Here is a 26,701-nt window from a genome sequence, read left to right as displayed (position 1 = left end):
TAAAAATTACTGGGTAGAGACATGGAAATGTGCCTCTCCTTGTGGTTTTGTTTCAGTCACTGCCCCGCAAACTACACGTGTTTGCCAGACATCGGTGAAAACCCAAACTATGGGGCGACCAGCTTCGACAACTTTGGCTGGGCGATGATGACCTCCTTCCAGATCATCACCATCGACTACTGGGAGAACTGCTACAATATGGCAAGTGTCATCTCAACGTCGCTGCAATAATAAACGCTTCGTCTATTTTTGTTGTGCATGTAGCTCGACAACACCGCGTGAGTCAGGTTTCCCGTGCTGCTGAGCAACACGCAAACTTTGACACGAGTCTTGAGATGTGTTTAGTTGCGCATGCAGCAAGCCCTTTCATCGGCGTCATGTGGTTGTCATGGCAACACCCAACATGGATACTTTTGTCTAAGTCATGTGGCGGCGTGGAAATGTTTAACCATAAAACTGGATTCATCTAGCTTTGTCTAGGTAAATAACATTCATATTTTTCTCACATTTTCGTGTTCTATTCAGTTATCGAATATCCCTTAATAATATCATTGTATTCCTAAGCTAAGCAGGTTAAACCAAACACTTTCACAGGTCAACGGCATAAAATGAGTACCCAGTAGGATGTGGTCAACATCAGCAGAGGAATGCGGACACGCACAGTGCTGGTCCCACCCAGCGGCGTGGTGTGATCAGCATGGACCTTTGTGCACAGAATAAAATGGGCACCTCCATGTCCAGTTTCCCTCCTCTTCGTATTCCATCACCCGAGCCTCTCCGACCCATGGACCCTGGTGCAGTTGCACTACCTGCACACTTGCATCCCACTGGGATTTTTGCACACAGCGTTGGTGTACGGTGTTTTTTTCTGCAATATGTTGCTGTCTTTTCTTGCATTTTCTGTTTGCACTCAGTCACATATTCACTTTAAGATGTTTTTTTTGTTCATGTTTTTGTTTTTTGTTTGTTGAGGTTGCACCCGATTCAAGAGCCGAATGGCTCACAGTGCTATACCTAACAGAGGTGGGACAAAGTCATTGTTATGCAAGTCCAAGTCGAGTCGCAAGTCATCAAATTCATGACTCGAGTCTGACTCGAGTCCAAGTCACATGACTCGAGTCCACATCTCATAGGTGGGACAAAGTCATTGTTATGCAAGTCCAAGTCGAGTCGCAAGTCATCAAATTCATGACTCGAGTCTGACTCGAGTCCAAGTCACATGACTCGAGTCCACACCTCTGATACCTAATAAATGAACTTGAACTTAACAGCTACACCACAGATCCCACCACTGCCATGTGGACCTTACCAACGTTAGCAGCTGCTCACCAGTTATTGGTGAGCAGGGGTGCCATGGTGGCAAGATGTTAACTATCTCGCCTGGTATGCTGTAGGTCGTGGGTTTGGTTGATCCCGACCCTGACGCCTGCTGTATGTTTGAAGTTTGCATGTTCTCCTTCGTGTCGCATGGATTTTTCCCCGGGACCTCAGGTTTTTCCCTCCACAATAATAAACATGCATTTAGAGTATTTGGCTGCTTTACATTTGCACGTGATAAGCCACTTCGTTGAGCTATCATTTGTGGCCAGATCGCTTCTGACAAAGAGCTACATAGCTCAGTGGGCCTTTCCCGGTCAAATAAAAAACAGTTCATAGTTCTAAAAACAAATAATAGTTTATGAAACAGCACTTCCCACGAATGTCCGTACGAACGAGCTTGCGACCTCCGCCCACTCTCCGCGTGGCTTCCACGGTCGCAGGTGCTGCGAGCCTCTGGGCAGTACTTTATCGGCTTCTTCATGGTGGTGATCATGCTGGGCGGCTACTACGTCGTCAACCTCGTGCTGGCCGTGGTGGCCTCCTCGTATGAGCGCGAGCTGCGGCACCACCAGCAGCTGCTGGACGAGGAGAGGAAGGAGCGGGCCGAGGCGGAGCGCAAGCAGAGACAGGTGCTGCCGCACCCGTCGCATCGCCGCGACTCTGCGTTTGCGCTCGTCAACGCGGCTAATGTGATGGTAGTTCTAAGGGTAAACTAGAGGGTTAGCGTGTGCAGCCATGCAATTGCTTGCTTGCTCAGGGTTTCATTGCCTGAGGTCAAAGGTTATGCGTAGCTCAACATCTATACCATTGGTCCCTGGTTTCTTCTGCGGTCAGAAGAAAGCTGAACTCAACGCTCTATGACGAAACTCAACAAGTGCCATGACAGACAAATTGACTGACACACCGATAGGCGAATGAAACATCTTGTGATACAGATCGATAAGGGCATTGATTAATCCAGAATAGTCTCACTGAGTCCCGAGAGACGGTGTGTCAGGAGAGTCCTGCATCGGCCTGTTTGGCCAGTCGGTCAACTGCCACGGACGGGTTCACGAAGCTCTTTGCTACAACTCCCACCTCCTGTGGCCACCTTGCGGCTCAGTGGGGTTGTGAGTTTGATACGCTCACACAATACACCGACAGGTATGTACCACTGCACCCAGAGGTTGATGGCACTGTCGTTTTTTTCCTGGATTTTTCTGTTTAAGATTTTTCTGTTAAGATGTTTTCTTGTTCATGTTTTTGTTTGTTGCGGTTGCACCGATTCAAGAGCCGAATGGTTGACAGGGCTATACCAAATAAATGAAACTGAAACTGAAATCATAGTCTTACTGCAGTAGAACCCGTCTTAACGACGGCTCCTGTTAACAACTAATCACTTAACGATGGGCCTCCGTAGAGCCCAATGTGTTCGCTTACCGGTCATCCCCTTGTTAACGACGGGCTGTTGTAGGAAAAGTAAATTTAAATTAATGCATTGATTAACCATGTTTCTTTTAATATTATGTGCGTATTTATAATGTTGTTAGTATCTTTACGTGTTAATATCCGTTGTTTAAATATGATCAAGTATGTTTCTTGAGTGAAAAGGGTAACTCGATGCTATCGGAACAAATCAAGCTTCTAACATGTATTTTCTATCCTCCCTTAATGACTAAATGACTCGACGACCGAGTTTCGTGGAACCAATTACCGTCGTTTATAGGGGTTCTACCGTACTTTCAGCTGTTTTACGATGAATCCTCAGGCTAAGCTGTTTATATTCGGGTTAGGTTTTTTGGAGGCTTGCTTGTAAGTTAGTGGTAATTATATTCTGTGTCCACTTTTATAGAAGGCAAGTAATGATTTCCTCTCTTCGCAAGTTGATTAATTGGTACAATGATTAAATTGATAACGTTAATAACAAATCACCTGGTCCCACTGCCATGTCCACAGATCATTACATAAACCTCGTCTTTAATCAGCCAGTTTGCTGCAAGTAAAATAAAGAGTTTGGAACACGGAGATCCTGTTCATTTTGTTCCTGTCAACTCAACGAGTCTAAACTATTGTGGTGAGTGCAGAATCTCCAAATCATTGAACTATAGGTGTGTGCCACCACATGAGAACTTGTCGCGAACGGGTCACACACCCTCTCCGTCACATTTGCTGAGAGCAACATTTATGCGGCTCTCTTCCACTGAACAACCGAGCCATGCCAGGGCTACGCCAAGCCAGCATGCCGGGTACAGCACACAACGTGCCAGGATGTGTTGTCTCCGCAGACCCTGAGCCGTGCTGCCAACGTCACATGCATGTTATGGACTGAGGCAGCATATACGCAAAATATGAACCCTGCCCCTGGTCCTGCTTGGCCCTGAACAACATTTAGACGTACGGTGAGGCTACGGTTTTTTAGTTTAGTTCTGGCTCAGCTCAGAAAATATTCAGTGGAAAACTGCCCATAGCGTGAGGGCCCCTCGCTGGATTGGCTCGGATGTGCCGGTGGAAAAGAAAGAGTAACAGTGATCGAATTCGCTTCTTTTCCAGGTGGTGGAGGCCATCATGAGCGTGAATAAGGAGGCGCACATGCACATGTCCACCCGGCAGCCAGGGGACCTCTCCGTGGACTCCAGCATCTCCCAGGGCCTCGACCACTTGGGCGCAGGCTCCACCTTACAGCTCAGTGGGTGCTGACTTGGCAGTGGAACACCATGACCAGAGCACGGAGTTCTAGATTGGAAGCTTTCGTGACTGCAAGGATTCATATTCTTAGGTTTTTTCGGTAAAGTCACGTAGATAAAAAATTTAAATTAATAAAAGTAAAATAAAAATAAAATAAAAATGACGACGTTTCGGAAGCAACACAAGCTTCCGTCTTCAGGTGGAACCGTCACAGCACGCTTGCTGTCCTAGCCCATCCCCCCCCTCAACCAGTATATATACGGGGTAGTATCTCTTGGAATCTCTCATTTACTTGATACAGCAATCGTGCTGTGACGGTTCCACCTGAAGACGGGAGCTTGTGTTGCCTCCGAAATGGAACCGTTCCACCTGAAGATGGAAGCTTGTGTTGCCTCCGAAACGTCGTGATTTAAATTTTATTTGTATTTTACTTTTATTAATTTTAATTTTTTACCTACGTGACTTTACCGAAAAAACCTAAGAATACAGAGCACGGAGCTCCGCGCTTCGTACTTTCACTGTGGTTCAACTTATTCCAATTGTCCTGTTGGTGTCATGTTATGAGATGAAGTATCCATTTAGAATTATCCCGGAGCATTGCATCACCCTATAGAATGGCATGTGGAAGGCGATTTCACGAAACTAATTCTGAGATTTAAAAAAACACTTTAATTATATCCACACACGAGGGGGACACACCTGGTCACACTCACAGCTACAGAGAAATGTTCATCGCATGGCAGTTAATATGATCACTTTAAATATCTGAGCTGGAATTTATCCAAATTAAGTGAAAAATATCATTTTAAAAATGCGTTTTCCTTTTGTGTGCAGTCATTAATGACCAGGCTGAGACCATCAACTCACTACGCTTGAGAACCCGCTTAACTCCCAGTGGCTGAAATCTGGTTTCAATACCAGGGTCTCAGCAGTGCAAGCACAGTGAGGCTCTGTCCACTGAGCCACCCGGACATCTCCTTGGCCTTACTACGCCCACCGATCGCCAGCCATGTTCCTCCCTGCTCCCTCCTGTCGGTGCGCGCAGCCAGGCGCCCTCGGGAGAGACTCGTCGCCTGCCTGAACTCGCTATGCTGCTGCTCAGCATTCGTGGCCTTCCGGCAACGGCTGCGCACCCTGGTCACCTCCAGCTTCTTCGAGACGTTCATCACCATTCTCATCATCACCAACACCATCATGATGGCCATCGACTACCACAATGCCCCCTACAGCAGTGCCCTCGACGTCGGGAATACGGTACCCCGGAATAGGTGGCGCCAGGGGGGTTGGGGGGCCATGAAGCCCATCACCCCCCCCCCACGCCGGAGACTCGGGAGATGAATGATATGCTTCAGCCCCTGGCCGCTAAGAAAACGTCTTGGTTAGGGAGGCAGAGGGAGTTTGAATGAATTTTAAATGTGTAGTCAAGGGGATGGGTTCAAAAATACCCTTATGTATACTTATTGTATTTTGTTGATTGTCCTCACAAGCAACAGTTTTCATGGTTGTTCGGATTTATCTCAAGCATTGTGATCATTCCAAGTGAAAGCCTTGAGGCCATGATAAAACGGGGCAATGTTCGAACATTGGCCCCCATTTACTGCTCATAGGTCCCTGCCCACCCCTGTGCTACCTGTGCCTGTATGATGAGTCGAACACGAGGCCAGAACATTTTAAATTCCATGACAAATCCCAATTTTCACTCAGGCTTTGGAACATCGGAATGTCTTTCCTTAAAACATGTAATAGCTTTATCCATAATGTACGATTCCTGACAATTCAGTCCATTGTGATTTTTTTCTGCAGGTGCTGACGACCATATTCATAGCGGAGGCAGTGCTCAAGTTGACGGCTCTCTTTCCCGTCGTCTACTTCCACTTGGGCTGGAACATCTTTGACTTCTGCGTGGTGATTACGAGCGTGGTGGAGTGGATTCTCGACTCCATGAGCAACACCAACATCAACATCTCCATCATCCGTACATTCCGCATTGTACGTATGGGCTATGTACCGCCACCTTCGCAATGAGTCCACCACCTCTGGGTTAGGGTTGCCACCTGTGAGATCACAGTAGAAGCGAGACGTTATCACAGGAGGAAGAATATCCCACAAGACCGGAAGAAGGGAGACCTATACATATATGCCCTCTCTTAAGTGGTGTATCATTATTATAATTATTACTACGACGCAGCTGAGAAAAACTGGCACTTTTAACGTCCTGGGAAAACATTACAGCTTTCCCAGGACAGCTCCCTTACAAGGAAGATAATTCCAGGAAAACTAGGACATATGGCAACCCTATACTTTATACTGCATAGGGTGCTGCAATACTCCCCTTATATGCTTTTACTGGGGGGGGTGGGGTACAATTTGAAGATCCTAATTTTCAGCATTCCACAAACATTAATACAGATAGATATCGTGTAGTTATCCGTCCCGATTAATGCTGATAATAGGATGAATTTTGCACCACGTTCCAGTGCCTCCTCTTGTATGTAAAAATATGCAGTTTAGAGGATGACTATTTTGCTATTTCTGGGCGATCACATTCAGGTGACTCACAGATAAAAGGGTGAATCCTCGTATCTGCGGAATGCGGATACAGTACTAGGAAGAATTCAGTTATGGATGACATCTGTTTATAATATTAAGAGAGAGAGAGAGAGAGCTCCCTTTACGTTTGGGCATCTCAGAGTGATTTTCAACCATTAAAATGTCATTAATTGAGAACGTAATTACATACAAAAATTTAAATAGCTGTAGTCGTGAATACTCATAATCGTCGGGCATAACTTTGTTTGCACTCTTGTGATCTGCCTTGAAAATGAAGGCAAATGTTTGACGGCATGTATTAAGTAATGCTGATAGGAGCAAGCTGCTTGGGCTTTTTTGCGTTTCCAGGCTTGGTGATTTTTACAGGGATTATCCCTTTGAGTGACAAATTATGAAAAAATTTAAGAATTATTCAGTCTGTGTCCACGATAGGTACTTTGAAGGATAAATGTATAACATTGTTGAAAAAAATGTCCGTGATTAAAATGCTCTTTTAGGTTTCCAATGCTAAAGTATATTTATATGGTTGAATTCATTTGCTCTGAATGGAGGATATTATAGTGGATTTTTTTTTTAAGCAATGGGAACTGTTTTGCCGAGTCTAGATTTACACTCCTCTCTCTCTCTGCTTCTTTCTTTGCTCTGCTCGACTCAGGAGTTCTCTGCCATCGCCTCTTCTCCAAAGCTCTCATAATCACCCTGCTCAATTTAAGAAGCCTGTTAACCCTGATTTATGACGCGTTCATCAGCGCTGTTTGTTGCTGGCTACTTGTCGTTTTATGGACCTTTGGGGCATGTGCTCAGCGACCGTAATGAAACAAAGTAACCCTAACCATGAACTTAATTCGAAACCCAGCTGAGAGTGTTCAAGCTGGCGAAGAAGTGGAAGACGCTCAACCTCCTCATCCGTGTGATGAAGAGCGCCATCGGCGAGATGCGAAACCTCACCGTCATCTTTTCCCTGGTCATCTACATCTTCGCCGTCATCGGCATGCAGCTTATCGGCCGAGACTACTACACCAACCGGGTGAGGAGGATTGCCGCGAATTCACACTTCGTTGTACGGATAGGACATCGTGTTTCCTATCCGTATGATGATGAATCTCATTCCTGTATATCAGTTTTGCACAACTTTTAAACTGCAATTCGCATTTTTACTGGATTGTTTTTGTGCTTTTGCTGTACTTCCAGTAAGAATAGAAATTACGGAAAAGTTATTTAACCGCAGTTCACTCGACATAAGCCCGCCAAAAATCTCCTAAACATTGCAGCTTAAACAATTATGGCAACTACCAAAATTATAATATAATGTGATTGCCATTCGGTCAATTAATCCAAAACAAATGTCATATATAATAGTTACTTATTTACAAATATAAAAATATGGTTTGTGGCTTCATGTATATTTTGTCAGGAAATACGCTTTTTATTTAAAGAATATTAAAACAAGCAACAATTGGCATAATGTAACGATATTTTCGGAAAACGGGCGATCCAGTTATTGGGGATCTTATCGTAGCGAACACGTCGCAGTATCGTGCTGACGCGGCGACCCTACGGGCGAGGCTCCGCGCTCAGGAGGAGAGCGCTGACCCAGGCCGGTGGCCGTGCATCGATTCCGCTGACGCCGCTGCCCTCTTGTCCCACGCAGAACAAATTCGCCAGCGGGCAGGTCCCCAGATGGAACTTCCTGGATTTCTACTCCTCCTTCCTCATGGTGTTCCGCGTGCTGTGCGGCGAGTGGATCGAGCCGCTCTACGAATGCCTCGTGTGCTCCAACATCTACTACTGCGTCCCTCTCTTCATCCTCACCTACGTCGTCGGCGGCTTCTTGGTGAGTGAAATGGTTGGGGGGTTTCCCCCCCCCACCCCCCACGGTTCGAGAGGTAGCAATGTACAGCGCTAGGTAGATAATTTGAGTCAATACGTTTTATTGAATTGGCCAACTTTATAAAAGAGGTGATATCCGCAGTGTGGTGTCCGCACAGAGTTCGGACGTGATGAAACAGTCTGACATACCAAGTGCTCAACCGTGATTTTGAAAACAAAAAGTATTTTTATTTGTATTTACAAATGTAAATCTACGCCGATTGTTTTAAAGCTCGAACAAAAATATTGGCCGTAATATTGTCAAGCTGCTGCAGTTCTCAACCCCTTCCCGTTGTGAGACTTCTGCCAGTTACCGGGTGGGTCCCCTTCACCTCTGAATCTCGGAACGTGCAAGCGGCTCACCACGAATTCTATTTCGAGGCATAGCACCGTTGTTTTTAAAGACATTGTACTCACCGCAGTGAGCATTAGCGATGGGACTGCACTCTACGATAGCTGGCACAAACTGTGCCACGCTCCCTGCCGCGTGGCCTTGTGGGAGCCTCGGTACTGATAATGTTCATCTTCTTGGTTCTTTCGGTAAAGTCACGTAGAATTGAAATAATAAAATAATAAAAATAAAACATAATAAAATAATTCTCACGACGTTTCGGCCACAACGCAAGTAGCCGTCCTCAGGTGGAGAACAGGTCTGTCGACAGACCTGTTCTTATTTTATTATTTCAATTCTACGTGACTTTACCGAAATAACCAAGAAGATGAATCCCTGCAGTCACGAAAGCTTTAAATCGAAATTTAACTGATAATGTTATTTTGTTAAAACATTTATTCCAGTTTCATTGTGATGACATATGAATACGTCATTGGAACGGGAAAGGGTTAAAGTCCTCTGTGCGGACTCGCGAGATGTGAAAATGCGCCAACGGGGACGCGTCGGGCTCCGTCTCCCGGCAGGTGCTGAACCTCTTCCTCGCTCTGCTGCTCGCCTCGTTCGGCGGGGACACCCTCAAGGCGAGGTCGAGCGGAGAGCAGACGGCGAAGTCGGCGAGCATGAAGCACTTCCTGACGGGGTTCAAGCCGCGGCGCACGTTCCACATCTCGACGAAGCCCTCGCGCTTCAGGCGCAGGAAGAAGGAGGCCGCCTCGCGTCGTGGCGAGCACGCTCGGCTCGACATGGACGTTGGCACCTACCATAACCTGCATCGCAGCAGCGTGGCCAGCGTGCAGGGTGCGCGGCGCGCTGTACACACTGTGTTTAGTTTGTTGTCTTTCCCCCCGTACCACCAATTAGCACGGTTGGCTACGTACGGTGAAAAAGATGTTCAATATACATACATACATAGACTCGCACAGAGACCCATAGTTTATTGTCTTTCTTCTGCACCTCCGATTAGCACGGTTGGCTACTTTCGGTGGGAATGAAGTTCAACTTACAAACGTACACACACGCACCAGTGTACTTTGAACGGTTTTTAAAGTGTAACTTGTCTGAGCTAACTTTGATTTCGGAGAAAATTATCGTCTCTAATATCGATTTGTGTTCGTGCAGTAGTTTCGATTTCTCCAGGAACGCAGTTCTTCTTGCTCAGATTTATTGTTGCCTTATTGCCGTTCTTTTGCCCCAGGCCACTCTTGAGACTCATCCTGGCCTCGTGAGTTCTCACCACACACTTGACTTGGTGGCTCCAGGTTGAGGAGGCAATGGAGTAACACGGCTGTATTGTAGTATCTAGGACCTCGTCGTTGTTTGTCTTGCCCACATGGAATTGCTGATTCTCCACACCACGGGGCGGCGACAGGGCCGAGTGGGACCACGCTTGCCGCTTGTTGCAAAAGTTTGTGTGTCGAGCTTAGTGACCGCCCTGGTTAATAATGCCGGTGTATTGACCATAAAACTCCTGGTGCAGTGTCTGCTTCAAAGTGGACATTACAGATCCGGTGACTTTTATGCGAACAAAAAAAAGGCTCATGTGTGCCGCTGTCAGGGTCAAAATTCGTAAAATTACTTGCGATTTAATCTGATTGGGTGAAAATCACAGAGCAACATCGCCCATTACCGGCGGACATCCGTGGTAGCTCTTGCACTGAGAATAAGGCGATTGACTAAATTATGATGACATGTCCCTCTGCATGACACCAACGTGGCGTGCAGCTACCCAGGATTACATTTACATCGCTCCGGCAAAGCCCTTGGCTCACCTGGCGAGGACGCCCACGTCCGACGATGTGAGCCCCGAAGTGAGGAACTCCTGGCAGCGTCTGAACGACCTCCTGCACAGTTCCACCACGGCAGGGGGAACCGCGAGCCTCAAAGACAACTCTGTCATCCTTGACGTAAGTCGCAAAACTCACCGCACAAGCGAAAGTGATGGGTCTGCTGCCTTGGCTAAATAACCGTCCATTGGAATGCTATAGATTAGGGGTGCAGTTCCTGATTTTTAGGTTAATCTGGATAAAGAAAAATATCCAGAAATGGAGCCGAGGTACAAAAATTAAGGTTATCCAAATTAGTTTTCATCTGATTCATCCGAAAGTATGATGACACAGGAAGTGACGTCACTTGCATACGTGTTACTGTAACCAAAGGTGGTGGCACGTGGCCGTCGTGTGGTTTCACTTGTCACGAAGACACGCTGCATTTTATATTATTGTAAAGAATGCGAAAATCCGAAATTGTCCTTCAAAAACCCACAAATCTAAGATCATAGAATAATTTTGAAATAAGTATTGTTAGAGACGGTTTCCTACTCGAAGTGATTGCAATGCGTCGACCTTTGGTTCCATTGTATGAAGGGACCAGATCAAAATGTCCGTACTTTGCGACACTGATGTTGTGGGTAGAAGTGGCCAAAATACGCTTTTGAAATACAGCCCATCTTTGCCTTTGGAATGTGGCCTATGGAATGTTAACACCCTTGTTTTTAGTGACTATTGAAGGACTAGAGGTACAGTATAGAGATGCATTGATCCATTGATTAACATTGATTCTGAAGCTCACAATATGTGCTTGCAATAGTGTGTGTAAGAATCGATGTTTTAATTAAACAATGTACGTGTTGCATGCAAGGCATTCACATGACCCCGACAAGCACATAGAGGCCGCTACATCATTACACTCCTAGTTTATTATCATACAGTACTATGCAACAGATGTTTGGCCAGCGAAGCAACACTCGGGTTGTGTTTGCTGGTCCAACTCGAGGAGCTTACCAGCAAGGAAATAATCCTGCTTGGCCCATGTGTGACAAAATGAGAAATAAATAATCACAAGTAATACAACCAAGCTGAGCATGTTATTGACTTTCACAAACAGAGACTCATCCAATTTTTGTTACAAATTAAATTAAATATCTCCGTGCGGTCCCACGTTTAATAAATAAAGTTAATTCTGCCATTCTCGACGCTTTGCTTTCGCATTGCCATGACGACCAGCCACCCATGCTCTCGACCTTGCCGTCTCTCTTTACCCAAAGCCGGCCAAGCTGGAGGGAGGCTCGGTCCGCAGCAGTGCCCAAAGCCAAGAGTCCAAGTCGTGGAGCGAGGACGACTCCGAGGACGAGTCCGACGCGGAACACCAGCAGGCCGAGGGCCCGGAGCAGCGCGTCCAGGTGCCGCCCTGTTTCTCCGCCAGCTGCATTTGCTTCTGCCACCGCCAGCGACGTCGCGACTCCGACGTGGAGCGAGCAGTGGGCAGCGGCGATGGAGAAGGACGAGGTTCGCACGGGGAAGAGCCCTCGGGTGGGGAGGCGAGCACGGGGCGGCAGGGCGGCGACGGAGGCCGGGAGGGAAGTGGCCCAGGGTGCTGCGGTGGGTGTGTGGGAGCGTTCAACTCGGTGAGGCGCATGGTGTTTCGCCTCTGCCAAACGACGGGCTTCAATGGGATAGTGCTCTTCATGGTCATCTTGAGCAGCTTCACGTTGGTGAGTAACACTCGCTCCATGACCGTTTTCACGACACCCACTGTGGTCTGAGCTTCCACCCCAGAATAGTTCAAAGTAGTTTTCGTCGGCAGTTACGAACAATTTTAGTGTCAACCACCCCACCCGCATGGTCGTCTTGTGCCGGTGCATTGCGCTGGCGTAGCCCAATCACCTTGTGCGCTCGCCGACCTTGGCTGCACAACCGTGGTTGTCCTCGCAGGATGTTTCACTGGATAGGCTTGACAAGGAGGCTCCCGGTGCCAACCCCAACCACCAAACCTACACATTGAGTGGCCCCACCACCCATCAACCAGGTTTCAAACTGCACCCTCGCCATGCATGGGCTCCTCTGAAACATTTTGGAACTGGACAAGGGCATTGTGTGGCCAACAGGGCCAGACGGGCAATCCGGGGGAAGCCCAAAGCATAAATGTGTCGGACAAGTGCAGACTGTGAGGCATACGGTGGAGCAGGAGGATTTCCCTCTGAGTTGACTGGAGGACTAAGAGCACTTAACACTGCAGACAATGACAATGTAGTCTGGCTTTACCAAACACGCATACGCTAGAATAATACGTATAGGAATGTATTGTATACTTACATACATTACCATCAGTCACGATCTAAGTGCTATTGGATGAAGGCCTCCTGAAGCCTTTCATCACCTCTGATGGTCCTGCGATGTACCAAGTCAGCGCAGCTTCTGCACTCGAGCCGATTCCATTCGAGTGTCGCATCACGGAGGCCGGGAGAGATGGCAACGACTTGGGGGAAGCCTTCGTACATTCAGTGGATAGATCATGGATGTTTGATGATAGTAATGATGTATCTATATTTAACTTCTTTCACATGGTATGTAGTCAACCGTGCTAATAGGAGGTGTGGGGAAGGACACAAAAACAAACACAATAAAGAAGTTCGAAAGAAATTAGTTATCAATTTAAATTTAAGAGTGCATAGCTCTGGCAGCTTCCTCATATCGAAAGGAAGAGCGTTCCCGATGGCCGCAGAAGCGCATCTGAACACACATGATGCGGTGACCGTCTTTCTTTGATGGGTGGCCAAAAGCCGTTGCGAGGATGGCCGGAGTTCACGTGATAGTTTATGCTTCCTGATAAGATCAGGAAGGTTTTGTGGTTGACTTGTGGCAAGCATTGTGTGTGTAATGAGTGCGACCTTATGTATTCATTCAGCAACTGGAAGCCATTGCAGCTCAGCGAGCACGGGACAATTATTTAATTGCGTAAGGCGCTGGCGTGGTTTGTAATGTCTCGTCCCATCCTTCACCGCGTGCGTTTGCTCTCTCATGCAGACGCTGGACGACAAGTACAACAGCAGCAACGCGCAGCTGATGCAGGTGCTCCGCTACATGGATCTCTTCTACATGGCGTTTTTCTCCATGGAAATGTTCCTCAAGATGATAGGCCTCGGCCTCCACAAGTACTTCACCAGCTTTTGGACTCTACTTGACTGCTTCTTAGTCTTGGCAAGTGTCCCCCCCCCCCCCCCGCTAGTTCCTCTCAATCGCTTAGAGCCTGACGTAGGGTTTCATAAACTGAAGCGTGGCAATTGCCTTCAACATTTAGGACTCGCTTCTGAAATATATACACGGCCGCCAGTTTTAGCCACCTTGTGATATTGACCATAGGATTATACACTGTCGATGACTCATTTCTTTAGAACTGTTTGTTGTGTCAAGTTTGTTGTCCTTCTTCCTTAACTCTAATTAGCATGGTTGGCTACGTACGGTGTGAAAGAAGTTCAACATACATATGTAGTGACATAGAATTGGTCATGTAGCAGCATAGCGCTGGCTGCTGGCGGGGAAGGGGATCTGTAGCTTACAGCAGCGCTGACTGACAGCAGGCCACGTGATACACCAAAGAGGGATCCAGGGGAAAGGTCACAGAAGGGGCACACGAGGAACCCGCTGGTAGGTTCCAGAAAGGGGGCGTGGCCGGGGGCGGAGCCAGGCCACGCTGAGAGTAAAAGAGGGGCCCCTGAGGGGACCTCGGGGCTGCCGTGTGGAGTGGGATCACCGTCGTGCTGCTGCTGGAGTCTTCGCCGTTCTTCTCTCGCCGTCTCTGTCCTCACCATCTCGGCGTCGCCAGTCAGGCAGTCTACCAGCTGTCCTGACTGGGAACCGTAGTCTGGTATCAACAAAATATTGGAACTATTAACTCGTTAGGCCGTGTTAATAAACAGAGTGCCTCCAACTCGTTAGTGTCTCCGAGTCAGTCACTACACATACATAAACTATAAACCGGCCTAGAAAACTTCGCAGGACAGTCCCTAAACCCTCCAATATGTTATCTCTCCTGCAGGGAAGCCAATGTGAAGGAGTTTAGTTGCAACACCAGTTGACGAGTATCATAATGTGACTGCGAGCTTCAAAGAAAAAATTGTGCTCGCCATTTAAAAATACATGTTACGTGATGCCTGCCTCTGGCTAAAATACCTCACATGCACTTTATTTATTGGACAGATGGATATGTAATACATGTAAGCACATACAATACCTTCGGGTTACGTGATGGACAGGTGCCACAAAATCCATCATTGTATGCTCTTGCGTCTATGCTCCCCGCTTTCAACCCACACTGGCCAGCGTGACGATGTATGATCAAATAACCCACATGACTTGCACGCTGTGCTTCGTAGCTTATCGAATTCCTCCAGTCTAAATAAAGATGATTCTGCTGTGAGGGGGGCCTTCATCCAGCAGTGAATTGACAAAGGGCTCTACACGGACTACACTTCAAGTGTACGAGTGGTGGCTTTCTGAGAGGGATTGTCCAACGTGGCCGTTGAGTTTGAACCATTGGGTGCCTGCTCCCACCAGGTGTCATGGTTGAATCAGCTGGCGAGTGCGGTGCCTGCCCTCAAGTCGCTGAGGTCCCTGCGCACACTCAGGGCCCTGAGGCCCCTTCGAGCCATCTCCCGGTGGAAGGGCATGAGGGTAAGGCCCTCCTCCCCCCCCAGCTGTCCGTGCTGTAGAAATCCAGGTTGATAGCTTTCATTTTTTTCGTTCTCTGCCCATAATGGACAACCTCTTCTCTATATATACTCTTAGTTCTTTCGGGAAAGTCACGTAGGTAAAAAAATAAATTAAAATTAATAAATTTATTTTTATTTAAAATTAATAAATTTATTTTTATTTCATTTTTTACCTACGTGACTTTACCGAAAGAACTAAGAGTATGAATCCTTGCAGTCACGAAAGCTTCAAATCTAGAACCTCTTCTCGCTCTGTAAAATAAATGTTCCCATTGTTTCTGTGCAGCCTTATTGACTTGCGGTCGCGATTGGATGCCTCTTAAATCCTCATTGTTATGTATTGGATTGTGATTGCATGTAGAATTATGGTATTAGTGATATGCGAGACTGTAGAGGACTTTGGAAATTATCTTTTTTATTTCTGACTTCCACATGATGTAATTGGCAAGAGCATTCAATAAATCATGCAGTATTTGTTTGGCAAGCATGACTCTGCTGATGAGACCCATGAAGTTGACACTGGTCCAGACGTTGCTTGTGTTATTATCAAATGCTGTTGGATAATAATGGTGTGGAAGGTCCACAGTCTACCAGATGAGCGCATTTTTACATGGAGAAATAATGAATCCAGCTTTATTGATGTATTTTGTTACCCATAATGCTCCACATCAGCCTGCAACAAGTATGTTTCTGAGGCTGCCAATATATCTCATGGCTCAGAACTCTGAGCCAGCACTGCTGAGAGCTCTGGGTTAATTTTTGGGTTTCAGCCACTGCTAAGTAAAATCGGATTTGCAAGTGCATTTAATATATTGTTTCCCCGGACAGCACACACAAACAACCGACCACGTTAAATTTGGTGTTTCACTTTTTCACTTGGTTAATTCCAGTTCTGTGAATAATAATAACAAACAAATCGAATTATGTCAACAAAAGTCTGGTAGTTGTAAATATGAACAGGCATGACAATCTTCTTGGTTCTTTCGGTAAAGTCACGTAGAAGGGAAATAATAAAATAATAAAAATAAAACATGATAAAATACAATTGGATTTTATTATGCTTTACTTATTTATTTATTATTTACCTTCTACGTGACTTTACCGAAAGAACCAAGAAGATGAATCCCTGCAGTCACGAAAGCTTTAAATCGAGGCATGACAATGCTGTTGTGCCACACCCTTGTTGTCATGGATGAATATTTCAAATTGGCTGTCATGGGACGGACATCTTGATAGCAGCGTGTAGATCAGAGATCATTTAAATGGATCTCAGAAGCACTGCAGTGATATCTGCTTCGGCAGGCAATTCCCTAACACAGGGTGATGCACTGCTGTACCAGAGTTCTGAATGGACCCTTGGTCTCATTGCAGGACACTGATAGCACATTTCAAAACAATTGGCAATGATCATTTTAACATTCTTGTTTTAACTAACCATTAACTAATTTTATTATAGCAGGTAAGGCCCACTGCGCTAAAGAGTTCTTTTCAGAAGCAAACTGGCCACAAATGATAGCTCAACGAAGTGGCTTATCACGTGGAAATTTAAATCAGCCAAATGTATGGTTGAACTTCTTTCGCACCGTACCTAGCCAACCATGCTAGACGCATGTTTCTAAATGAGAACATGCAAACACCAAATATACAGCAGGCGTCAGGGTTGAACCCATGGTCTCCGGCATTCCAGGCGAGGGAGTTTACAGCTCGCCACGGTGGCGCCACCGCGGCATTTTCGTACTACTTGAGAGAAAGATGGCACATCACTGCAGGAATTTATTTTGACTTGAGGTGGCACTGTAACCGGTAAAAGGAAGCGATAAGCGACTTTCACAAGCCATTGGTCACACTCCCCTTTGCAGTCTTTGGCTATTGATGTAATTTTTGTTTAAATTGCCATTTGCTGATAATTGCCCTTGATATTCAAGAGCCCTCAAAGCAAATATGTACGTACACTCCGGCCTTTTTATCTTTTGTCTCTTTCAAATTTACCCATAAAAGCACTTTAAAGAGATCACACATTGGAATGTTTTTATAACCGGTCAAAAGTACCATTTACCAATCTAGCCTCTTTCTTCCCACACGCATGAAGTATGAAAACAAGACGTAGCTGCAGCAAGCAGCAAGCGGCAGCAGCAGCGCCCGCCGCCATACAATGAGCAGAACTATTATCGCAGACGGCGTCGTTGTTCGCTATCGTCTCCCTTCACGTTTTTTCTTTTCACAAGTCTCGTTCCCCGCGTGCAGTTGGTGGTGAACGCCCTGGTGACCTCCATCCCGTCCATCTCCAACGTCATGCTGATGTGTCTGCTCTTCTGGATGGTGTTCGGCATCGCCGGGGTGCAGCTCTTCGGAGGGAAGTTCTTCCGCTGCATCGACGCCGAGGGCAATCGCCTGCCGGCCACGGAGGTCGCGAACCGCACGGTGTGCGAGAGCCTCGCGAACGAGGGCTACCTTTGGGTCAACACCATCATCAACTACGACAACATCCTCTCCGCATACCTGGCTCTCTTGCAAGTGGTAAAGGTGGCAGCGGCAGCAGGGAGTTGCCCCTGCCCCGCCCCCGCCAGCGCTGGCTTCGTTGTCGTTTTGACAGCGGAAGAGGGATTCATGTCCAAAGAGTCTGTCCTCGAGCAAAGTTTTTCGCAGTGTGGCTGGACACATTCGGTTTGTTTTGCGGTGTGAAAAAACACTAACTTGATCTGTCCGGCTGGGAGCCGGTAAGTTGGTTGCAGTATTTTCTTGAATAAAATGTTGGTCGCAGAGTCAAGAATTGGTTCACTCTGACCAGGAGGAACCGGGCACCCATAGTGTTGAAGTTGAGTCGTGGTGGCGTTGATGATGAGTTATGAACCAGGAAACTATAGCAGTGATGATGCATTATTCAGTTTAACACGTAGGCTTTCGTGACCTATATCATCCATAATATTGTGTTTTTTGGGTTAGATCGCGTAAATATAAATGTGTCATTAAACCCGCCACCACCCGACACAGCCAATTAGTAAGGTTTGTCATGTAAACAGAACATGCTAATTCGTTACTAGTGTTGGAGAGCAAATTGACAACATTTACAATCTAAGTACGACGTTTCGCCGGTAATTATAACTAGCATCTCCAGGCGGATAATATTATGGATGATGAATAATGTGCAACCTGTGACCTTTGACCGAGATTAAAAACAATCACCATTCTTTATTTACTTAAACTCGGAGGTGTTTACGACCAATAGCGTGATTCATGATTGTGTTTTGAGTTAGATTGCATGACAAAATAAAATTGTAAAAAAAATTGTTTAAATACTAGTAAAAAAGTATCACGTTGACAAAAGACAAATAGTTCACTGCTTTAGCCCACCGGTGTGTTGAAGCGTGAAACCACAACATTTACAATTTGAGTACGACGTTTCGCTGGTAATTGCATCCAGCATCATCGGGCAATTCGCCAGAATTCTGGGCTAAAGCAGTGAACTATTTGTTTTTTGTCAACGTGACACTTTTTTACTGAATGGCCGTGTCGGGTGGTGGAGGGTTACGACACATTTATAAATAACGCGATCTAAACCCAAAAACGTTGATTATGAATAATATTGGTCGCGAAAGCCTGCTACGTGTTAAACCAAATACTAGTATTTGGATTGATATTTATGTAATCCAACTAGATAACCAATTCTTTTCATCAACATTTTTATTTTGCTAATGTTCCATCTTTTTAACCTCATCAGGCTTCAGGTCACTCATGTAGTGCAGTTTTATTAATTTTATCATTTATATCAAATAAAATATAAAGGCTGCTACAGGCATTCCTCATTATACAGAACGGATACGTTCCTGAAAAGTTGTCCGTTTAGCGAAATTCCGTAGATCTCACCCTATTTTTCCATTGACGCCCGTTACATAGTTAATCAAAATAAGTCAGGGGAAACCAGTACAGTGTGAAAAACACACAAACCACATAGAGCCGCATCAAGCGCAAATTAATAGTTTAGGGATTCAAAATTTCTGAAATGCAAATGTAATGTACTTTTTAGAGAATTTGTCCCCTTAATGTATAAGTTACGTTGCATTGACATTCCATGAAGTTGCCGTATAAAGAGACATAGATGACTGTACTGCTCCTGACTTATTCTGCCATCGTTCAGTTGCTTCAGGTGAGGAGAGAGAGAGGGATGATGGCCATGTACGCAGCAGAACTTTTCTCTGAGTGTCATGTTAATGCTTTGACAGGCCACGCTCGAAGGATGGATTGAACAGATGGCGGACGCCTCGGATTCGACGGGGGTAAGCCCATTGCCAAGCGCATGCCTCATTCTAATTTCGTTTTTAGTGCTGCAATTTGTGCATTCATTTCCAACGGACAAATAAATATACCGGGTAATGAAACACCACATCCTAGTTACACAACACGACCGCGACTTGACCGGAGTTCCATTCCAGTGTCACCGTGCAGTAAGAGGGGGCCACCTTCTAGGTCGACTAGGCCCAAAACTATTGTCCCCGACAAGGAACCTCCTGTCAGGTCGACTCAACCTGCAGTGGGTACTCTCCCTGAGGACTACCCTCGGGTCAACTCAACCCCGAGCCGACGGTGCGGCTGCAAGTGCTCGGGGAAAGATAAAAGGACTCGAGCGCAGGGAACGGTTTCTTTGCCTGAATGTGCTGTGCCAAAGCTCAAGTGCCCCGCACGCGCACTCACTCGCGCACATGTAGACACCACCCGGCCTCCCCACGCTCACGACCGAAGCATCTTCTTCCTTGCCACTGCGCGTGTTTTTTGGTTGTTGTTTGTTCTTGTTTAATATCTGCGAAACTCGCTTGGGTGGGCGAAGGGAGGGTATAGGGGGAAATAGGCGAGGGTGGGCGAGGGGGAGGCACATTATAAAAAAAGAAATTGTGAAAACATCTTCAATTCGCGCAACAGCGCTGGGGTTATTTGCGCTGCAAATGGCACGTGACACCGACACGAGGCGACGGCGTCTGCACGCGCGCCGCTGATAAGTGACCTCATTCTGACCTGAGCCAAGCGTGCCTGCATGTAATTATCTCGAAAGTTAAACACTGGGGAGAGTAAACTGGAGCGAGTGCTACTGAACAGTGACCTCAGACTCGGTAATCAAGTCTACATCGTTCAATCAAGGCGGTGATGCCAAGAGCAGGTAATGGACTATGAAAGTGAACGAGTCAATGTTTGAATTGCAGGTCGATCAACAACCATCCTACAATGCCAACATCTACTCCCAGATGTTCTTCATCATATTCGTAATCATCGGATCGTTCTTCATCCTCAACCTCTTCATCGGAGTTGTCATCGACAACTTTAGCTCCGTGCACAAGAGGGTAAGCCCTCTGATTGCATTTGCTTCCAGTGAGGCAATCGCCCAAAAATGACCTCTTTGTTCCCTCTGGTGATTAATCCACACGCCAACCCAAAACATTGTTAATGCAGCAAATCGATTCACTTCCATTACATTATACGCTGTCATAGCGGGGGGTGGAGGCGGGGGGGGCGGGCGGGCGGGCTGTTTGTTTCAGACGGCCATAGGAAGAAATTATTTTGTTTTGAGAACCTTATTTCAGAATGTGTTTGCAGCAAGTTATTTTATTAAAGGGTTGCCTGGGGAAGTGGGGCACGGGGGGAAGTGAGGTGAGCAAGAGAGCAAACGCGGTCATTTTCATCGCACTTTCTGTGGCGCGCACACGAAAATATAAAAATAAAAAATCGTTCGCGCTGCTCCGTGTAGCGGTAGCTTTTTGAGGAGCCAGCCTGACCGGCGTGATTTCATTTTAGCCCGCGTGTTTATTGAGGTGTTGAGAATTCACGCCGTCAGCGAATCAGCGGATTCTCCCGATACGGGCCCCGGTGCAAGCAAACTATGGACAAATTTCGATTTAAAGCTTTCGTGACTGCAGGGATTCATCTTCTTGGTTCTTTCGGTAAAGTCACGTAGAAGGGAAATATTAAAATAATAAAACAATAAAACATAATAAAATACAATTCTCACGACGTTTCGGTCACAACGCAAGCAGCCGTCCTCAGGTGAAGAACAGGGCTGTCGGAAAGACACAGACCTGTTCTTCACCTGAGGACGGCTGCTTGCGTTGTGGCCGAAACGTCGTGAGAATTTGATTTTGTATTTTATTATGTTTTACTTTAATTATTTTATTATTTCCCTTCTACGTGACTTTACCGAAAGAACCAAGAAGATGAAACAATGGAGACTTGCCTCGCTTTCACCGCCGTGTTGGATTCTCAATTTTTGGTCCGCCTCGTTTCGCACGATTCCGTTTGCTCCACGAGCCGATGCTCGCGTAAAAAATATCGGAGCTTACACACGCGCAATCCGATGCAATGCACCCTGCGCCTTAAGAATCGACCTTTATCGATGATTTAATCGATGCGTCGTCCCACGCTCGTATATTTGCATACTCAAGCCGTGCCTGGTCACTGTGTCCATCGCGATTGCTTCAGTCTCACAAGGAAGGTGCGCTGATGGCACTCCTGACAGAAGATCAGCAGAAGTTCTACAAAACCATGCGACGGCTGTACAGGAGCAAGCCTTCCAAGAGCATCCCGCAGCCCCAGGTTCTTCACGCTCATGCGGCACGCTAAACCGAGTGCATAACAAAACAGTGAGCTGCAAGGCTTGGCATGGTGGTTTTAGCGTACTGCGATTCGAACTCAGAGACCTAAATGCGATACCCAACCATTGCCCGCATCAGGGGCGAGTGATATCTTAACTGACGCTGTCACCACCCTCACTTCGCCAGCCAACACTGTCCTGTGTGGTGAAGTATGACTAAACAATCTCGTTGACCAAAAAGGCATGTGGAGGCCTTCGCTGGTGGATTGGTATGGAGCTGAAAACTGCTATTATCAGAATCTGTATTTAGAGTGGAAGAATCCGATGAGCTATAAAGCTCACAGATGTCCAGATGTTCACAGATGTCCAGTAGTATAGATACCACTATATCGCAGGGGGTGTGCTCGAGTTCTTAGATTAAAGAGGAAAATTATAAAATGATCCCCTTGATACGAAATTCTGGACGTTCAGAAAATATCCTTTTTTTTTACTTATTTGAAACCAGAGGTGCCATCGTGGATATGACGTCACTTCTGCTTTTTTCCCACCAAAACTAGGGTCGTGTGGCATCATGTGATGTTACTGTTGCTGGCACGAAGACATCTCACATCCCTACCCATTGAAAATGAGCCAAAAATCCCCAAAAGTATCTGAAAATTGGCAATTAAAAAAAATCACAAAAATAGGAAGCTACCTTTTTTAAACGCTAAATTCATCCCAATACTGAGGTATCCTTATGGAGGGACAGTTTCGTGATATAGGAATGTTTATTTCTAGTTAATTAAATTGCATCGGCAAAGGGTTACTGGAAGACGCGTGTCTAAGGTGCTAAAGATGTCAACGCGAGTCCCATGGAGCGATGCGAGCCGAGAGATGACGACATGAGGGGTCCTGCCACTGCTCCACAGCGCGCCTGCGACCTCATTCAAGCATCAGAATCAGAATATGTATTTATACTGGAGGAGGAATCCGATGGGCTATAAAGCTCTTTCCCCACAGATGTCCAGCAGGGGCGGGTCAGCAATACAAAAACACGATAGGAGTGCAAAGTATACGAAAGGTAAACAAAAAATATTTATACAAATAAAACTAAACTATGTTTATGTTACAAGGTAAGGCCCACTGAGCTATGTAGCGCTGTTCCAGAAACGACCTGGCCACAAATGACAGCTCAACGAAGTGGCTCATCGTGTGGAAATTCGTAGCAGCAAAATATAGCGTGCGTCGAGATGAGTGCCTACTGTTACTCTTATTCCTCGAGGTTAGTCGTTGGATTTCAACACAACAGAAGCGTTTGTTCAGTTTTTAATGACTCAGTCTAGGTTACCTCTCTTTGTTACCTGAGAAGTGTAGCTGCTAAGGTATCGGGCGCTCAGGTATAAGTTAAGCGTTACGTGAAGCTCTCCGAGATGCCGATTTCGATGCGAACCGAGCTCCGTAAATATCGTTCGCTCAATCGAGTGGCACGTGAGCAGCAACGTGCCGTTCGTCGCGGGACGACGTGGTGGTGGTGGTGGTGGTGTTCGTGCGCGCGTCGAAATTCGTCGGCGGCGTACGTAGCCGACCGCGCTCATCGGAGAGGGGCTCATCGTGGTTCTGCCGTGACTCCGCTTTCAGAATCGTGTCCTGAGGTTCTTCTACGTGCTGGTGCACCGCCGGCTCTTCGAGTACATCTCCACTGCCGTCATCTCCCTCAACATGGTGCTGCTCGCTTCAGAGCACTACAAGCAAAGTGAAAGCTTCACCAACATTACCAAGATCATTAACCTGGTCTTCACGGTCCTCTTCATGCTGGAGGCTGCGCTGAAGATCCTGGGGAATCGAATCCACTACTTCCGCCAGCCGTGGGACATCTTTGACTTTTTTGTGGTGTGCATCTCCGTAACAGGTACGGGCGCTGATCGGTGGGGAGTTCAGCTGTGCGCCGTCTGTTTTGTCTGTCTGTGATGTCTGCGATGTCTGCCTGCGATGTCTGTCCATGATGTGTGTCCATGATGTGTGTCCGTGTTGAGTGTCTGTGATGTCAGTCTGACATGTCTGTGAAGGTTGTCTCTGATGTCCGTGATGATGTTTGCGCATGGTTGTGTGTACTTCATTGTGGAGCCAAGAGTTTGAGCAGTTTTGGAACAATACACGACAACATATTAAACGTGTGTAAGCACGCATTTAGGTTGTAATGTTCCTACTAGTTAAAATGTCTATTCGTGCACATGCATTGCACCCTGTATATTACCAGCAGTTGTCGGATATAATTGCTGCTGTGCTATTATTAAATTACTGTCAACAGTAATGTATTTGCGTTGCTGGGGTGGGAAGACGTTTCGTAAAAATAATCATGTAAAACTTGTTATAATGTTGTTATTTATCCAACAAATCTTACTCGGCCTCCGATTATTTTCACGACCATCCTGCATTGAGTGTTTGGCGAGTAGCAGCTCACCCAGAGAAACGCCGCTCCCATGAGGGGGTAATGCTCAGAGCTTCGCACAGATGAATAAAAAACATCAATGTCTCTACTGCAGTCTCCTGGACAACTCGTAGCCCAAGCACGCAACACTTGGTATTCCCATGCAGTTTCCCATCCATTTACTAACCAGGCTCAACTTTGCTTAGTTTACAAGATCTGGTGAAAATTGGCACGTTCAGGGAGATGTGGTTATGGAGTAGTCAAATAATTATCGCGGCCAAATTTATCGAGTAGTAATGAGGTTTGAGCATACGTGTGTGTGGTGGGGGGGGGCGGTAGTGTAGTGGTTAGCGCACTTGCTATGAACCCGGAGTCCCGAGTTAAATTACTGCTCACGGCCAACACCAGTGACTATTATTTGAATCTGTTCTGGGCCTCCCCTAAGTTGACTCAACCTCAAACGAGTACTTGGTATGGTACATTATCACTGGAGAGACAAAGGTGGACCGGGCATGGTGCTTGCCACCCAAGTGTGTGCAAGTGTGTGCGAGTGTGTGAGCAGGATGGTGAACTGCGCTGCGAAACCGGCGACTTGAGTTCCATCCTCGGCCAGCATCAGTGGCGAATATGTGAACCAGTCCTGGGTGTCTTAAATCAGTGCCTGGCGTGGCGTGTAAACATCGGCACTAACGAGAAAGGCCTCGCTGACACCACTTGCCCCAAGAGCCTGCTGAAGGCCACGCGAGGGGATCTTCGTCTGACGGAGGCTTGTGTTGCTTCCGAAACGTCGTGATTTAATCAAATTTATTTACATTTTTTACCTACGTGACTAGAGTATGAATCCTTGCAGTCATGCAAACTTCAAATCTAGGCTCTTCGTCTTGCTCGTGGCGCACAGCGAACCGCCCTCACCGCGTCTGCGCTCCTGTCCGCAGAGATCGTCCTGGAGACCATGGCGTCACAAGTGAACTTCTCGCCGGCGATCCTGCGCGTGTTCCGCGTGGTGCGGCTCGTGCGCCTGCTGCGCCTCATCCGCTCCGTGGGGGGAATCCGCAAGCTCATCTACACGCTCGTCATCTCGCTGCCAGCCCTCATCAACATCGGCCTCCTCCTCCTGCTCATCATGTTCATGTACGGCATCCTCGGAGTGAGCATCTTCCGCGATCTGCCCTACCGTGGCTCCGTCACCAACATGGTGAACTTCGAGACATTCGCCAACAGCATGACGCTCCTTTTCCGGCTCAACACGGCCGGCGGCTGGAACGACATCATGGGCTCCGTCCTGGGCACCGAGACGCAGAACGCCATCCTCGTCATCGCGTATTTCACCACCTTCGTGATCTTTAGCAACATCATCATCATCAACATGTACGTGGCCATCATCCTGGAGAACTTCAACGAGGCTCAGGAGCAAGAGGAGACGGGCGTGACGGACGACGACATCGACATGTTCTACCGCGTGTGGGGGAAGTTCGACCCGCTGGCCACGCAGTTCCTGGCCTGCGAGCAGCTGCCCAACTTCTTCGACGCGCTCAAGAGGCCCTTCCGCATCCCCAAGCCCAACACGGTGAAGATCGCCGCCCTGCAGCTCGCCATCGTCGAGGGCAACAAGGTGCACTGCCTCGATGTGCTCAGGACGATGACGCGAGTCATCTTCGGGCGCGTGGTCAAGACGGAGCACCTGCGCCAGCTCAGCAGGCAGGCGCAGGAGAAGGTGATGCGGCGCTTCCCGCTGCGCAGGATCATGCACGTGGTGAGCACCACGCTGGCGCTGCGGCGCGAGGAGAAAGCCGCGCACGTCATCCAGCGAGCGTTCCGCCACTGGCGCGGGCACCAGGCGCAGGGCCAGGAACCGAAGGGGTTCCGCGCGTCCCTCCGCTCGCGCCGCGGGGGCGGTTGCCGCGACGGCGCCAAGGGCACCGGCGCCGAACCCACCGAAGGAGGAGGAGGACGAGGAGGGGGAGGAGGGGGGGTTGACTTCTCGGAGGTGGTGAGCTGCTGCAAGGTGATGAACGGCGTGAAGGTGAAGAGCTTCGCGGCGCGCCGATCCACCGTCAGGAATGCGACGTGAGCGGCAAGCCGTGGGGAGTTGGGCACGAGCGCGTTCAACCGCCGAGCGATTAAACGACGCTGTTAATTAGGCGTGCGACAGGGCCGCGCTGTTTTCAAGCCGTATTTACTCTATAATAGAGGTTTTGGGGTTAGATCGCGTAATTATATAAAATGTGTCGTTAAAACCCGCCACCACCCGACACAGCCAACTAGTAAGGGTTGTCACGTAAACAGAACGTGGCAATTCGTCACTAGTACAGCAACACCGCTTGTGTGTTGGAGAGCCGAAGCCACAATATTTACAATCCGAGTACAACGTTTCGCCAGTAATTACAACTAGCTTCATCAGGCGACACATTTGATGGTTTTAATGACACATTTTATATA

General features: G+C 47.3%; 1 protein-coding gene across 1 annotated transcript in view; it reads left to right on the top strand.

The window, feature by feature from the left end:
• The window catches only part of LOC144935612 (sodium channel protein 1 brain-like), a 31,959-nt gene extending 5,626 nt beyond the window's left edge, over nt 1–26,333 (top strand). Inside the window, exons 5-21 of the mRNA XM_078862436.1 lie at nt 1,761–1,949; nt 3,850–3,985; nt 5,030–5,238; nt 5,788–5,973; nt 7,391–7,561; nt 8,186–8,368; nt 9,319–9,592; nt 10,517–10,698; nt 11,838–12,284; nt 13,597–13,770; nt 15,127–15,243; nt 17,526–17,798; nt 19,502–19,555; nt 20,474–20,611; nt 21,744–21,857; nt 23,473–23,743; nt 25,198–26,333. Of these exons, the coding sequence (XP_078718562.1) occupies nt 1,761–1,949; nt 3,850–3,985; nt 5,030–5,238; nt 5,788–5,973; nt 7,391–7,561; nt 8,186–8,368; nt 9,319–9,592; nt 10,517–10,698; nt 11,838–12,284; nt 13,597–13,770; nt 15,127–15,243; nt 17,526–17,798; nt 19,502–19,555; nt 20,474–20,611; nt 21,744–21,857; nt 23,473–23,743; nt 25,198–26,333 (4,254 nt within the window). The remainder of the gene's footprint in view (nt 1–1,760; nt 1,950–3,849; nt 3,986–5,029; nt 5,239–5,787; nt 5,974–7,390; nt 7,562–8,185; nt 8,369–9,318; nt 9,593–10,516; nt 10,699–11,837; nt 12,285–13,596; nt 13,771–15,126; nt 15,244–17,525; nt 17,799–19,501; nt 19,556–20,473; nt 20,612–21,743; nt 21,858–23,472; nt 23,744–25,197) is intronic.
• Nucleotides 26,334–26,701: the final 368 nt, after the last annotated feature.

This window comes from Lampetra fluviatilis, chromosome 13 (genome assembly GCF_964198595.1).
Source record: "Lampetra fluviatilis chromosome 13, kcLamFluv1.1, whole genome shotgun sequence".
In the NCBI taxonomy this organism is placed as follows: Eukaryota; Metazoa; Chordata; class Hyperoartia; order Petromyzontiformes; family Petromyzontidae; genus Lampetra; species Lampetra fluviatilis.
The sequence above is the reverse complement of the archived record's forward strand: the minus strand, read 5'-3'. Positions and strand labels throughout refer to the sequence as shown.